Here is a 16,190-nt window from a genome sequence, read left to right on the forward strand (position 1 = left end):
GAGAGAGAGAGAGAGAGAGAGAGAGAGGTTAGAGCTTGTCCTGTGCCTGGTTAATGAGAGGGGAGGAGGGCGGTTGACCAGTAGCAGAGGAAAGGCGGGCAGGGAGCCACACATCCATGATGCAGATAGCAGGATATCAAACGTCCTCAGGGAAACTTCAACACACGTCAGTCTGTGAGCGAGAATTTACCCGCTTGCCAAATCTTTTCTGTCGTAGAAGCTTCTCTTCTACGAGCACAGTAACCTCAATTGCTCAAATATATTTATGCAACTGAACTTTCCATTTTCATAGGAAAGTTGATTGCAGCATGTGCACTGATCCCAAAATCAGTCCAAACTACATGTCAGTAACTATCAGTCCAAATCAGTCCAAACTGCATGTCAGTAACTATCAGTCCAAATCAGTCCAAACTACATGTCACAACACTCAGGCAAACCATGCACATTTGGAAAAATCGGAGGATCCTTTTTGCAGCCAAAGGGTTCAGCCATAGGGTAGGATGCAATCATCAATTTGTTACTACTTTTTCAACTCCCTAAGCAGCAATTCCAAACTTTAAGTATTACTTCATGAAATTCTAGTGACCTCACTAACCTGAATCAAAGCTAAACCATTGTTCAACAACCATGGCCTGAATGATATAGTACACAATATATTGTAGATGAATCTTTGAGAAACTCAATATTATTTGTGTAGATCTTGTTTCTGTAGAAGACCCACGCAAGGGCATTTGGGATAATCTGTGCATAAAAGTAAAGAAATAAATAAAAATTTAAAAAATACTCAAAATATTAACCCTCGAAATGTAAACTCCACTACCTTTCTGACATAGAACAGAACTGATACCATTTAGCACTATGCAATCAAGCTCTCTTTGGTCTTCTAAAAATGCACATGCATCTTTGCTTCGCCTTACTTCCACAGACACTAAAGTTGGAGTAACGAAAGTATGCTTGTGGCTGAAGTTTCATCGCCTGGTTGGGGTTAATTGGATGAGGAATGCTTTTGTGATTCAAGGGAAGAGAGGGAAAAAAACTGTTCTTGGCGCAGTTTCAAGGGGAGAAAGTGGGCTGTATTTTGGCTTGGTTCTGCTGAAAGAGAAGATTGTGCTCACCCAGTCGCAGTGTCTCAGTTTAATTACTCCAGCGGTTGACAGACATGGTGCTTAAAGAAACAAAACAAGGACAGCGGACAGAAAGAAATGTGACTGGGAGTCCATGCCACAGGGATATTTCAGGAATATGTTTATAGGTCATAAATGTATGTGTTTGCTGTATTTTAAAAGTTCAGTGTAAGCATATGCCAAAAAACATAATAGATCGCAGATGATATGTCCACAACTAAAAGCCAACTAATGCCATGTTTGGGTTTGATGGTGTCTTTGCTTTGGTTCAGTTAAGATCGATTGGATTTTACATGGAAACAGAGAAAGCCCGTTACTATGGAGAATGGAGGACTCCAAATGAGTTTAAAATCTGTCCTCCATTTCCTAAATGACAATGAGTATTTTTCATGGTGACTTCATAGAGCTATGTTCTGTGTCCAGCGACAGCAAAATAAAAAACAGCAGGGCTCTCTCTGCACCACCGTTTACACAACTGCCAGTCATGATGAAAATACAGACTCTTCCTTGGCATGTCTGCATGCTTTTTCTTACCATTTCACAGAGAAATCAAAAGCCCTTCTCCCGCTAACATCATTACTGTAAGCACCAGCGACAAGGCACGGCCGTTTTAATGTCTCTTGCAAAGAGATGTTTCAGCTCAGCGGCACAGACATCGAGACCATGTTTTACAAACTATTTCCATGGTGGTAGTAGAACATTCATGAAACAAAGCCTGCGTGTGGAGCTGAGAGGGGGAAAAAACCACTAACCATAGATAATGTGCATGTGGCTTAGCCAGGCTTGTTTTAAAAGAGACAAGGTGGGGCCTGGGAGAGTGCTGAGTGAGCAGATAAAGCCACTCGGCCATTTCACTGCTCTCCAATGGTTAGATTGGCTGCTCCATGTTTTCTTTGACTTCAACATGGGGAGTATGTAGTGATGACTTGGAACGCCGGATGATCATTTTCTGAGTGATTTAAGTGTTGCATGAATTTTTCTCGAACAAGATTATGAACTAATGAAGTGACAACAAATGAAGATGCAATCTTATATGAATACTTTATTATCAATGTGTGAATGGCCTTAGCTTTTTTGTCTGGGCATTGATAGTATACAAAAACTATACACCAAAACCAGGTTTTATCTTCGTTTTCTTTTGAGTGACTTCTCAAAATGGCATTTAGAGACTCTATATATGTAAAATATAGAGAATCAAAAGTGCATTATCCGGTTTCTCTTAACTTCATCCGTATACACATTGCACCATACATAAATAATCACGTTTTGTAAAAATGACTCATTATTTACAAGTGTAATATATTTCTCATAATATATATACATACACACATATATATGTATATATATATATATATATATATATATATATATATATATATATATATATATATATATATAATATAAAACTTTATATTAAATCTAGGTAGATTACATTTCGGATAGTGTTATGTTTGTTTGCTATCTGTTGTTAAGGAGGATCTCAAGCCAACAGGGGCAGGAGGTGATGAACTGTCGAGAGTAGCAGGGTCCCCAGCCTTTAGCGAAGCTGATGCGCACGCTGTTGGGGTCGTACGGCCCGTCCAGATGCTCAGGCTCCTCTGCGCGCCGCAGGTGACACGAGTTGTCGTAATCGAACACCTTGATGGAGTAGCCCGGCATGACCTTGCGAACCACCAGGCTCCTGCCGCCGTTGGGAATGTCCAGCGTGGGCGAGTTGACGAAGACGGGGTGCTGGCTGCGGTTGTAGGCCCACACGCCGTCCGGCTCCTTGCTGAGCAGGATGCCGTAGCCGATCTTCCCGCGAGTGCGCTGGACAGAACTGCTGCGCTGCTCCAGGCCCAGCTGGCCCAGGCAGAAGCCCGTGCCTTGAGGTAGGTCGTAGAAGATGCTGAGCGAGTGCTCATACACTGGGTAGAGGCGGCCCACGCGCGTCCGGTTCTCCCAGTAGGCCACACTGCACCAGTGGCTCTGCTTCAGGGGGTCCGGCGACGTACTGCTGTCTGCAAACACATTCAAACACACTCAAACAGTCAGACATCATCAATCAATCAGCCTTTTCTGGTACAAATGTTAGAGCTCTGCAACAGTTCAGAACTGGCCATTGAGCAGAGGAATAAACTATTACCCAGATTCATCAAGCCTCTTCTGGATGTGCTTATCATTACTTTATAGAACCGAGTCATCAGATCTACCCTCTGTTAAGACTATCTAAAACAAGATGTAATTTGCAATATAGAAGATGGTAAGATGCTGCTAGGGGAAATATGCGGCTAGGAATGCACAATACACTCCATGTCCATGCTTTTGCATATTTACTTCCTAAAATATACCCACAACAAACAACCAAAAACAGGTATCACTAAAGCAAGCATCAAACACCCACACAGCTACACAGGGTGAATGTTTCTTGGAGATCCTTCACAGGGGATTTGATACTGAAGGGGCATGAGGCCCCTCGAAAGGAGGGAAAAAAAAGCAAGAAATCTGTCATCTCTGCCGTCAACACCCCCAGCTCCCCTCCCAGCATTCCAGTGGGGTGAGCGGGCCAGTTGGGGGTCCCCCTCTCCCCTTGGCTGGCCCTCCCTCCGCAAGCTGCAGGCCGGCATTCAGCTCCCTGACAACTTAGTGCGCGCCTGCGACCCCGTGACCCTCCTGCCTTCATGCTATCAGCTCTGATTAACTCGTACACAGAGTGATGCCATTATTTTGCTTCAGAGCGTCTATTGACACAGAGGATTTAAAGCCTGGGCCTGTGGCCCCATTCCTCTCATTCCCAAACCGCGCTGGGGCTAAATGACCTCCTATTAACAAGCTCCTTTAAGGTAGAGCAGAACAGATACACTTTCACATTTCTCCTCGCTAACCTCACCAGGCCTTTACCACTCCTTCAAAGTCCATCATGATGCAACTGACCTTTCAGAGGAAACAGGGACACATGAACTAGTACACACACACACACACACACATTCACTCAGAGTTAACGTTGTCTCAGGACTCATTTGCCAGTTGTGAATATCCTTCCTCAGCTCTAAAGTGGTCTCGCATTATGAATCTCCAATGTCTCATTAGTGCATTCTGCAAAACAGCTGTCTGACGGGGGCAGCACAGACTAGCTGAATGAATCAATGTGCATTGTTCACCAAAAAAGAAAAATAGAATCCAATGTACTTCATAACTTTTACCTCCAGGACTACTTTCTTGCAAAGCCTACTTCTGATGATAGTGTAGCTAGTGGGTAGACTATATGGTCTATAGATGTGTTGTAAAAGTGTAATTATTAGCATCCAATTGTGAAATTCTGGGACGACATCGGTACCGATGTATAAAATTATTTTGCCTATAAGCAGTGCAGATACCGATATCTTTTTCTCTGTTTATTTACTTTGTATGTACTATGTATGTTTATGTACTGTTGTTAGCTATATCCTTTAGCAGAGTGGAAACAAAAATATTCATAAGAAAATAACTGAACTATTTACTGAAGTCTTTCAGGCCTTCATACCACAACCTAGTGCAGAATTCATGGAACATAACAGATAAATATCAGCCACTGTCATCGGTAAATGTCATTGAAGGCCGATATTGGCCAATATCAACCCTACTTGTTATGGAGAAAGCTTGGTGGAATTATTTCTTAAGTTGGTTCCCCATTACCAGTTTAAAATTTACTGTAAGAAGCAGTAAATCTGTGACAAACATAGCCGTTCCAACAAATACTTGAGCTTTAAAAAGGTCCAACCACACACTCTACAAAGTTTTTAATTTTCAAATTTCACAGTGGGAGAGAATCCCCCACTTCCCTAAGCACTACAGAAGGGGAGGGGAGCGATGGGGAAGGGGGCACGTCTCTAATCCTGTGCCAGGGATTAGACTCTCCCCCACAGCCATTAGGCTCTTCTACCACACTGACAGAGAGAGAGAGAGAGAAAGAGAGGGAGAGAGAGAGAGAGAGAGGGAGGGGTGGGGGGGGGGCAAACAGAGAAAGGGAGGGAGAGGGAGAGAAAGAGAAAAAGAGAGTGAGAGAGAGAGAAAGAGAGAGAAAAAGAAAGAGAGAAGGAGGGAGACAGAGAGAAAAAGAGAAAGAGAGAGAGAGGGAGAGGCCGGGGGAGTGTTTGTAAGGATGCCAAAGAGACGTGAATTCAACTTCTGACTCAGCCATAATAAACTTAGAGATTCTATTATTTATGCCTGTGGAGAGAGTTGTTTCGTGTTATTAGCACTTTATGGTATTCCAAAAATGTGAAATCCAAACTACCACAAAAAGAGTCTCTGTATCTGCCCTTAGACTAGCCTCTTTATTGGGCAATGAGGAAATATTCATATTTCCTTTGAACAGAAACTGAACATCAAACAAACTACCAACACAACAGAGACATAACATTGCTGTCTATAAACAAGGCTTAATCCAATTTACTAACTGGCAGCAGTATTTCATTTTGCTAATATAACATAGTACTTAACCACAAAGAATGCTTATGGTTAATTCTCCACTATTAAAAAGTTCGCTGGACTCCTGCTACTTGATTGAAGAAGAAGAACAATGAAAAATGAAAGGATTCTGTCACAATACGTTCCATGAAAGATTTGTATCTAGTTACCCAACTCCCTATGATGAAGCGCCTGTGATGAAAACCTATCTATTGGTCGATCCCAACATCAGACAGAGGGGAAATAGGTTGTGTCAGGATTATACGAGCCGAATCCTTCATTCCCATCACAACACAGCACAGCCAAATGGTCCCACCCTGCAACCCAACACGGAATGCCACAGCTTCCTCAAAACAAAAAACTGCTAGGCATGGGGGCAAACTCTATCCAAACAGGCACTTTAAAGTAATTCCTTAAAACACACACACACACACACACACACACACACAAAACAATTTCCAACAATCAATAAAGTCATTCCCAATCAACATCTGCAAAGAATCTTTAGGTTAAACAGAATGGCAGGATTTCATTAGGCTAATTGCATGCGTTCCGAGGCACTAAACGCAAGAGGAAAAGCCGCAGTCAGTCCTGTAATTCAAACCTTATTTTAACCCGCCGGAGCCTGGCAACAGAGACAGCAGCGTCAGAGCCACAGGCCGAGGCTGGCAGGACGAGAGAGAGAGAGAGAGAGAGAGAGAGAGAGAGAGAGAGAGAAAGGAGGAAACAGTATGGGATACCAGAAGAAGATTTTTCGTAATTGTCCTGGTGCCAAGAGCTGTCTCTCCTGCCTCATGTGGAAAGGAGGGGCCGTGGCTAATCGACGAACTCGCCATTGTTGGCTCACAATCTGATTTGTAGCAAGTAGTACTCAAAGCTCTAGAAAGTGCCGTAACAGCTCTGGACTGTGAGTGTCTGATTTGCTATCTTAACATCATTGGGTCGATGAAAGGCATGAAGGCAAAGGCTACAATGGTGACGATACAAAAATACAGTTAACATTATAAAATATGGTGGGGGCATTTAAGCTGACCAAAGTTTACCACCAGGCTACACGTGGGTCAAACAGAGAAGTCAGGCACAGTGGAGCACCCAGATTTGACAAGCTGAGAAGCCTGCTGATGAACTACAGACTATACATGTGGTTTCCCCCGATCAAACTCAATATTTACATTACAATGCTGAGTGCAGCAGACAGGACACCACAGCGCTGACGACCAAACAGACACATCCTAAACTAGTAAAGCCACCACCCTCAGACCTATTAGTCCTCAGCACTCAAGCAAGCTCAGGGCTATAGTCTGCCTGGATGGCTGAGTCAGACAGGCTATATCACTTCAGCGCACAGCCTTGGCCATAGGCATGTAAAAATACCAGACCAACAGTTAGGCATTCTGTTCATTTTTACAGTAATTGCCCTCCTCATTGCCCCAGGTTTGGTGTGGTGACCCTGTGCCCTGCAGAGATGAGAGAGCTCTTAGAGACGTACGACTGGACGGCGTCCTATGGCACAGAACACGCCATGGAGCCGGCGTTCCCATGACTCCTGCCCACTGACCCGACTGAGGGGCACCCCATTTAGCAAGCTGTTCTGAATATTTTTTTTAACTCCAGAAAAGCTGCTCTTAAGAAAAGTCTTCGTAGCTAACCTCAAAGAGTCGGGATGCATTTCTGGCTCCTAACAGCCCAGGAACATGAGTAGTAACAGTACTACATTCAGGAATACCCAGAACAGATTTGTGATAGTTTTGGCCATTTACCTGACCACTACCTCATTTGACTGTTAAAACACGGAGGCGTGTATGTGTGAGGGAATGTCCTGGTTGCCCTGGTCAGTGTGAGCGACACGTAAATGAGGAAAACAACACCCTGGTCCCAGAGCGCCAAGCTTAAGATGCGAGGACCACGCAGCGCATTCCTGGCCTGCGCACCGCCATCAAAGGGCCAATTCATTGACTCACGCTGCTTCCAAAGGAGACAGGTTTTTCAAACAGGATGTTTGTTTGAGGCCTGACTTCCCTAAAATAAACAACCCCTAAAGCCTGATTCCTAGAGGCAGCCATCCCACTCACATCATGTCCATACTATGCACTCTGAGGAAACAAACGCACCAATAATGGGAACCCAAACTGTGTCCAACCCATGTGATTTCAACTGAAAGGCAGAGCTAAATCCGAGGAAGCTTCTTTTTTTTCCCCTTCGTCTTTTTTTAAGACTTGCGATTCATAATTTTTCCAGTGTGACAGATTTTGGCAGGAGCGCTGGGTTTTATAACACCCTGAGGTTCCAGTGGGTCTCTCGTCCAAATGTTGTTTGATAGGCAGCAATCCTTTATGAGCATGTAGGAAACTAGAAGCGCTACCGGTGCTACAACAGTTGCGTGCGTACGACTGAAGGCAGAGACAACTTCAGAACACAAGAACAGAAGACATTTATTCCAGTAAAGCATATGGAGGTCTCACAAATGACCTCAAACCCTTGTCACCTTCTATTTTTCAGCACTCATGACCTCTCAACTACACAGCAAGCCTCACAACCATTAGAGGTAACTACCATAGTTCCAACAAGAATTTTCTTTTTTTATATTGGTTTTGGAATATAAAATGTCCACAGACCACAGTGTTGGCAAGATCAAGTAAAATTACAGACCCATAAAATCTTGATAACAAGATACAACCGTAGCCTCACTGGTACGTTAACAAATCAATACAGGTAAGCTAGACAACATGGACACTTAGGATGAGATCATTGTCAGTACAGTGCAGTTATAGTTCCAACAAAGCCTACCTAACTGCTGCACGTATGCAAGACCAAGATCCACTTCAGTCTAATAAATGATAAAGCCATTACATGTTTGCAGAGCTGCGCCTGCACCTTCACATTAAAGCATATGCAGCCAAAATGGATAATATATTTGGCATTTCCAGATATTGAATAAATCACAGGCTCTATGGTTTCAGACTGTTATAGTGTATTTGTACCGCAAAACATCACTGCAGCAGCCAAAAGGTTTGATGCCTTCATCATGTTTGCAGCATTCAGAACCAGAGACACTTTTCACTTGAGACGAGCACCAGATCTGTCTCTCTCAGTCCCCTCGCAACCCATGCAGGGCGCATGACACCAGGAAGCTATATCCCAGTGCAGGTGCATAAGTGAACGTCGCTTCACTACCCGGACACTTCAGAGGTCGGGCGTAAACACTAATGGTTCCTGTGACACTTCAGTGGAGTGCTTCCTGTCCTCCAGACACTACTTGCGTGTCAGCACAGTCTAACATTGCGTCCTTCTACACTAGTCTGGTCTAGCACGCTCTAAGAGTTACAAACAGAGTCTTGACAGGAAGACTACAGATAATTGGTCTTTTAACTCACAGGGAATTTTAATGAAAGAGATTAGAAGAGAGAAGAAAAAAATATTTCCACCACAAAACCTGCTACTAATAATGTAACGCACTGTTTATTTCATGGGTTCTTTCTCATTTTTGTCTATAGATCCAGCTCAATATAACAATACAATACAGTAATAATTGATGCAAATGATTTTGTCAACATACAGAGTATTATACACTAGGTAAACATCCTAACGATGCCTTTTTACCCACAGCATAATCACAATGTTTAATTGTAATGTTTAACTTTGTAGGTTGCCCAAAACACATGGTAACCCAGGGCACCGAGGCTACAAAGCTTTCAACATTAATGTGCCCTGCTCTGAGCAACACTAAGTCGGTATGCTGGGAACTGATTGGCATCATGCACACAGATATGGGCAGGGGAATCTGAATCTTTCCTTGGTGAACCTGTCCTGAGCTTTGTACACACCGAGCCAGCCAGACAGTATTCTTGCTTTCTGAATTCTGAAATAAGTCTAATCATGGTTGTCAACAGGTAATAAATAGACTAACAAAACAGGCTAACATTTTCCCCTGAAAGCATCTTTAGCAAAGCTTTACAGTTTGAAGGATCAGTCCATGTGTGATGAAGATTCGTACAGAATGTGTAACTGCGTGTTGGACACTCACCTGAGCAGTCCCTGGGTTTCACAGGGTGGGTGGCCTCATTTTCAGTGTAGGACAAAAGTGGATCTGTCTGATCTGTAATGGCCACAAAAAGTCAGTGCCAGTATGAAGAAATTATTCTGATATGTTTCATTACAGATTCAAAGTTAATTTCAGAATTCAGCATTACGATGACGGACAATTCCTGGCCTTTATCTACAAGAATGAAATAATGCACATTACTTGCTTCTCCCAGTATAGGATCACATTAAGTTTTTTTACTGAGAAACACACTATGTGTTCTTTATACTCTGTCAACACACATTTGAGTAGGATTCCAGTATGGAAGTTAGCAGTGGAACTTTGAGGTGAGAGAACGTTGGATGTCTTACCCAGTGGCTTGGGTTCTGCTGAGGGGGAGAGCCGTGAGTAGGGAGGGGGAGGTGATTCTAACAATAACAAAAAGAGATATTAGAGACATAGGCCTTCACCATTTGTTAGTAAGGGCTGGTACATTAAAACAAAACAAGCATACTATGAAAATACCATACCAATACCAGGTGTAACTTCATTTTATCTATCATTTTTTATCATTCTATTATTTATAGCCTAAGCCATTCGATAAATCCATAAACCTTATACCATATATGCAACTTTGTTGGCCTAATTATTGAACATATCCTCCATTTACAGTGATATCCTGTACAGATTATCTCTCCACATAAGGCTCCATAACAGTAAAGCCAACTAGGAAAGTAAGTATCTGTTAACAGAGCTTCTGTCCTTTGAATTTACAACCTGACAGCTGCCAGGAATGCTGTCAGTGGGTGAGGAGAGGCAGCAAGTTACTTCTTTATTCCAGGGAGAGCGTTAAAAGCTTCCCAGTATAGGCTACTGTTGCTAGCTTACAGAGAATGATTAAATGATGTATATACTTCATAGTAAAGTAATAGCCTATGTCATTTGAGGCACATGTTTAACGGACCAGGACGAAGGGAGATATTTTATGTCTATTCTTACCTGGTCCACACATGCGGCTGTAGTGGTAGGGGTTGCAGCACAGCGCCTGGTTCTCAAAACCCCAGAAACTCCGACACTGGCACAGTGGCTTGAGACAGGTTGTGCGCTGCAGGTCGGGCCAGCGGTAGAGCTTGCAGAGCAGGTACTGAGGAGGCGCCGTCTGGCTTCCGATACGCAGCTCCGTCTGCGATGCCATCACGCAGTGGCTCAGCATTGCGCCTCGGGACTCCACAGCCTCCAACAAAGTATCCAGCGACTTTTCATTCAGTTTCTTGAGAAAGGCATAAGTGGCCCGCTTGAGCTCTTGATCCACCGCTGCCCGTGTTTTTACGTCTCTCCTGTCCGCACCGACAGATTCGCGGACACTACGGTTCCGCCATATCAGCTGACAAGGAATAATGTCTTTAGTCCTGGTCGACACTGGACTTCTAGGTCGACTGTGGTCCAGATCTTTAAACAAACAACAAGTAACCCCCCTACCATCGGTTCCTTGCGAAGACTTGGGGCATCCATGCTCAAGGACACACATAGTGTCACAATCATTGTCCAAAATGACACTCGCTTCCCTACTTTCTAGATTCCTGCTGTACACTCTCCCGGGGTTTGCAACCCTTGTCATCGGCATATATTCCGTTTTGGGTATTTTCTCTGGATTGTTGTCAAACGATTCATCCCAACCCCCTTCACTGCTTTTACTACAACTTCCATCTTCCCCATCCGTGTCTGGAATCAAACGGCTTCTCCAGAGTCGCCGTGCAAGACCTGAGCGTTTCGACCTGAACATACGACACTTTCTTCTATTTTTATGCGTCCTTTATGTTTGCTCACGATTCTTACGATTGAAAATCGTGATATGGTCGTCGTGCCACATCAATATTCTGTAGCCTGAACGCCGTGCAGTGTAAGCACAGCCGGGGGCAGTATGTTTGTGGCCGAACCACAACATTAGCTAGAATGCAAGCTACAATTGTAGCTAACGTAATGTTATATCAAAGAGGAGATTCAGTTGCAGAAATTCCACGGAGCCTAGCCTATAACTGAAGTGGTAACCTACGACATGAACCTTTTGGGTCGCTTCGTAGCATTTACTGCTTGACTAGGCTACCAGGATATTGCGGTTGTCCATTTCAAAGTCGCAGTAGGCTATAGCTGTTTGGTTTTTAGATGGGTCGGTAAAACAACGGTAGAAACAAATGATGAATGCAGAAGCTCACCAAAGACGTATTATTCTTCTCGGTTGGTAGCTTTGTTTAGATTTCTTTCCTTCTTCTTTGGACTTTGAACTGCTTCGGATCGCCTAACCTATTAGCGTATAAACTTCCCTCTGCGAAGAAATAATCAAGCATAATTCATAATCCCGTCTTCGCGACAAACTAAACCAGCGAGTTTGAACGGCTGAAGAAACAAGGTGACTCGTCGGATCCTTTGCGCTGTGCGATCTTAAGGGATATGCTACTATTCCATGATCAGGACTCGTAAATTAGGCTGGCATTCCTCGACCATTTCTTTCGTCGATTCCCCCTTTTTCTTCTTCAGATAGGCTACACACACATACATTCATACACACGGGGCCCCCGAGGAGTGCAACGGAGCCATTGGCTGATTCCCATCATGTGCTAGTCTAGACAGTTTGGCGGCTGGGAGCAGCACTGATTGTTGCGCAAACATGGTTTCGAGTTTCTTAACTCTTCAAGGCGTAATTTCCGCCCTGTTTGAGTTAACGCTTAAAAAATAATACATTTGTTTACTGTTTTGAAGGTGATATACTGTTGCATTGGATTATTCATCTAGATTGGGATGTTCCTAGAATTTCAACAGGCAATTGACTATTTCGTGTTCTCAGAATATTGATAGGCCTACTCTATCGTCATAGCCTAAATTGTTTAATCCCTAATATAACATTATTTAATCATTGCTATCAAATTGATATAAGGATGGTTTGGAGAATATGCGATAGTTACGTGCAATTACTTCGGGAGACAAACAAAACTGCTGGTGTGTGCATTATTTACACCAAATATCTTAGAGCGGAGCGATCTAGATTCTTTGATTTTCACCATGCGGTTCTCGACCGTAGTGATCATCAACATTATCAATTCTCTCACATTCTCTTTTGGCAGGCGGACTTGGTGGTGCAAAAGTAGGCTAAGCTTAAAAGTCAAGCTGCTTTCTTTCTGTGCTAGCATCTAGCATTTTATAACTGTTTCATTATATCACTGTAAATGCACGTTGTTGAAGTGTTACAGCAAGTTTTCTGTGTTCGCCCTCAGGGCATAAATACTCCTTTAAATGTCAGAGAGTCGAGGCCACGCCCCTAATATATCAATTCGCTCAGAGTAACAGAAGTTCAGGAATGGGGGCCTCCAATTGCCTGTCAAGATGTCAAATATTACTCCACTGAGGAGGACACAGCCCTGACATAAAAAATGGAGAAGAACGATGTCTGCAGGTTTCTAACAATATCAGATCAAATTGACACTAACCTTCAAGGCAAATAGAGCTAAATAGAGCTAAACTGTTTTTTTATGTCAAACATTTTTTTTGGAACTAATTAAACGAACAACACCCCTACATCCATCCATATATAAGCTAAACTACCTGAAATAAATGCATTGTGTGATTCAAGAAATCTGTTGAATTGTGCACACAAGCTCTTTCAGAACAGATATACAAAGGGCCTTGGATATTTAATTTGGCCAAAGTTTGAGCATTTTCTGTGATACAATAGTGTTATTTTTCTTTATTATTCTGATGAACAATTTTCAAAAAATAACCTTTAATTTTAGTTTGTTCATAGAAGTATGATGATTGATGCAGTGCTAGGTGGGGTACTAACAGAGCAGATTCTTTGACCCCTGAGAGGGAGGCCAACAATCTTCAGGCACACCTTGGCACAGCCATATCTCGCACTGATGCAGTCTACACAGTACCCATGTACATCAACATAACACAACCAGTCAGTGTTGTATTCTGGACATTTGGGTGAAGACATGGCCATTTTATAGTTGTCATAATCAATGGGACATTTATTTTTGCATGTGCACTTTCTTTGTCATACAATTTGTTTCTCAGTCATTCCGCCCTTCACTTTTTTCACTTTGTACTTTACTTTTGACTTGCTTTGTTTGAAGTGTGTGGAACGTCAAAGGCCTATTGAGAGCTGAAATTCTTAAGAGGACGTAATGGCCTGGGTAAATGGGTCAGGTTTCTTCGAAGGGATCAGGGGATGGAGATGGGGTAAGGTGGAGGGGGCCGGGGTAGCAGAGGGTCACACAGGGCACCTGTTCCAAACATGCTCCCCAGAGTAACTCTATCAGATGCCAGGCCAGAAAACAAAAACCATTTGAATACTCCAACTGTGTGTGGATCATAGACTGTATAATTAAGGTGTGAATAATCAATTAACACATGAAATATCAAGAAACTCATTTAATTAATTGCCCTTTTGCAGATTGACACCTAACCAGCACTTTTTATTTCTGCATTTGAATTCATGACTTTAATATCAAAGCAATGTAAACAATGACAAAAAGTGCTACATTCTTAAAGAGGAACAGATGAATACCATATTATTTCAAAAGACATGTTGGCCATGTTGAGTGTATGCTTCAGCTTCACTGAAAGTGATTATTAGGTCAAAGTCAAAGTCAAGTTTATTTGTATAGCACATTTTCATACAAAATGGAATGGAAATAGGAATTTGAAAGAATTATGATAGAGACTATGAAGCTGGACTAGTTTTATATTATGCAATTACCGGGGTGCACCCACACGTCTGCTTGTGTACGTCATGCGGAGGAGAACCTCGCACAGCCTCACCAAGCATACGCTGTCACGCTATACCCCCTGGCAACCCTCCAGTTCCATTCAACGTGTGTGTGTGTGTGTGTGTGTGTGTGTGTGTGTGCTCACAAACCGAGCTGCAGATTAACACACAGGCAAACAAATATACATGTGTGTGTGTAATGTGCACACAAGCACACACTACTCAGTCAGGGAAATATATAATGCTGGATCTGTTTTTCCTTTCCTGCAATGTGTTTCACAACATTGCCATTTGTAAGTCTTGTTTACTGTATAGCATCAGTAATCTTATTGCTTAATTGGGTAGAACTGCAATTGAGAACACAAGACAATAGACAGCGTATGGAGGATATTGTATCATAGTACAGATTTCTCTATCATTTGATTTAGCTCAGGCAGACAGTCATCTATATTGAAGCGCCATTGTTTCTGTTCTGTGAGATTTCTTTGCCGAGTGTTTATTCCGTGGGGGGAATAAAACAATCTCGAGACGTTTCTGCAAGTACGTTCAATTCCTTGTGAAAGTTCTGCAGACATAGGAAGCATCACCATTCCAGCCATCTATCTCAACATAGGACTGATAACTCGCAAGCCTGGCGTCAGTCTAATAACTGCCAAGGCTCCCATTTAAAACCAACAGATAGTCTATCAGCCGAAGTTGTGCTTAGGAGACAGGGTGGCCGGCACCAAACCACCCCCCAAAATAGCTCCAGCCCAGGCCCTGGGCCCCTGTGGTCCTGCTCTGAGGGGCCTGGCAATGTCCACCACAGGAATAGCCTGTCATCAGGTCCATTTCAGCTAATGGCTTTATGGGAAAGATGGCAGACATCTTAGTGCAGAAGTGATAGAGTGCTCTCAGGTCTTTCCCCGCACCCCCATTGCTTCGGCCCAGCCGGTTAAGGAGCCTCTTCTAAAAAACAGCTGTGCAGGGTGTTGGTGAGCATGTATTCTCTGAGTGTCCTAGGGAGAGGTCATCTGTGCAGTCTTGGACCAGAGGAGTCCCAGCACAATCAGACCGATAGACGTGTTTGTTTAGCGATTTCACTCATACATAGTTCTGCCACACCATCTCTCTCTGTCTCAATCCATCTATCTGTTTTCTTCACATTTTACCACTCACTTTCCTGTGGTAACTTCATCCTTCTCTCTCCAGCAGTTCAGTCTGCTTTCAAATCCTTTGCATCTGTAACTGGGAGCAGAGTCAGTTTCCAGTCTCTCTTTCTAAAAAAAAAATCAACATATATTTCCCCTCATGCTTTTCAGACACAATTCACTTTTGGGGCGAGTAATCCATCATCGTTCACTCAATTCTGGAAAAAAAAGAAAAAAGCGGTGTAATGGAAGGCTCCCCAAAACATGAGCCGAGTTCTCGGAAGTAAACAATTAATCTCCATTTCCAGGCTTTGTCTAATGGACAGCGCGCATTAGATTATGGGATGGCTGCATGGTGTGGTGGCTTAGGTTAACTATTATACAGGTTATCAGGTCTTTTGTTTATTCTAGTCTTGTCCAAGATTCAAATGCCATCAGTTGACTATGTAATATATGCACATATTGCATTGATCTACAACGATCCTCTAAAATAAAAAACAACATACGTCAATTTGAAAGGATAAAAAATAATGAAAAGATGGTTGCATTTTGTTGTACTTTATTCTGAGCCATATATGAATGGATTAAGCAAATCACCACCAGAGCTTTTTTAAAATGCAGTATTAATTTAGAAATTGGAGTTGGAAGTATGGAAATGGCATAGTCCATGCACAGTCCATGACGGTATCTACCCCCTATAGCTTTAAATCCATCACAGTATT

The 16,190-nt window shown here is 42.9% G+C and overlaps 1 protein-coding gene across 1 annotated transcript; it reads right to left on the reverse strand.

The window, feature by feature from the left end:
* Positions 1 to 2,146: 2,146 nt before the first annotated feature.
* smad6a (SMAD family member 6a) lies at positions 2,147 to 12,195 on the reverse strand. The gene is made up of 4 exons (XM_076287263.1): positions 10,573 to 12,195; positions 9,945 to 10,001; positions 9,577 to 9,648; positions 2,147 to 3,124 (listed from the first exon to the last, which is right to left on the reverse strand). Exons 1-4 carry the CDS (start codon positions 11,354 to 11,356, stop codon positions 2,583 to 2,585), a joined length of 1,455 nt encoding a protein of 484 aa, XP_076143378.1. The 5' UTR covers positions 11,357 to 12,195; the 3' UTR covers positions 2,147 to 2,582.
* Positions 12,196 to 16,190: the final 3,995 nt, after the last annotated feature.

Source organism: Alosa pseudoharengus, unplaced genomic scaffold (genome assembly GCF_046254945.1).
Source record: "Alosa pseudoharengus isolate Yale_2024_CS ecotype anadromous, Long Island Sound unplaced genomic scaffold, YU_APseudo_1.1 YU_APseudo_1.1_scf_16, whole genome shotgun sequence".
Lineage (NCBI taxonomy): Eukaryota > Metazoa > Chordata > Actinopteri > Clupeiformes > Clupeidae > Alosa > Alosa pseudoharengus.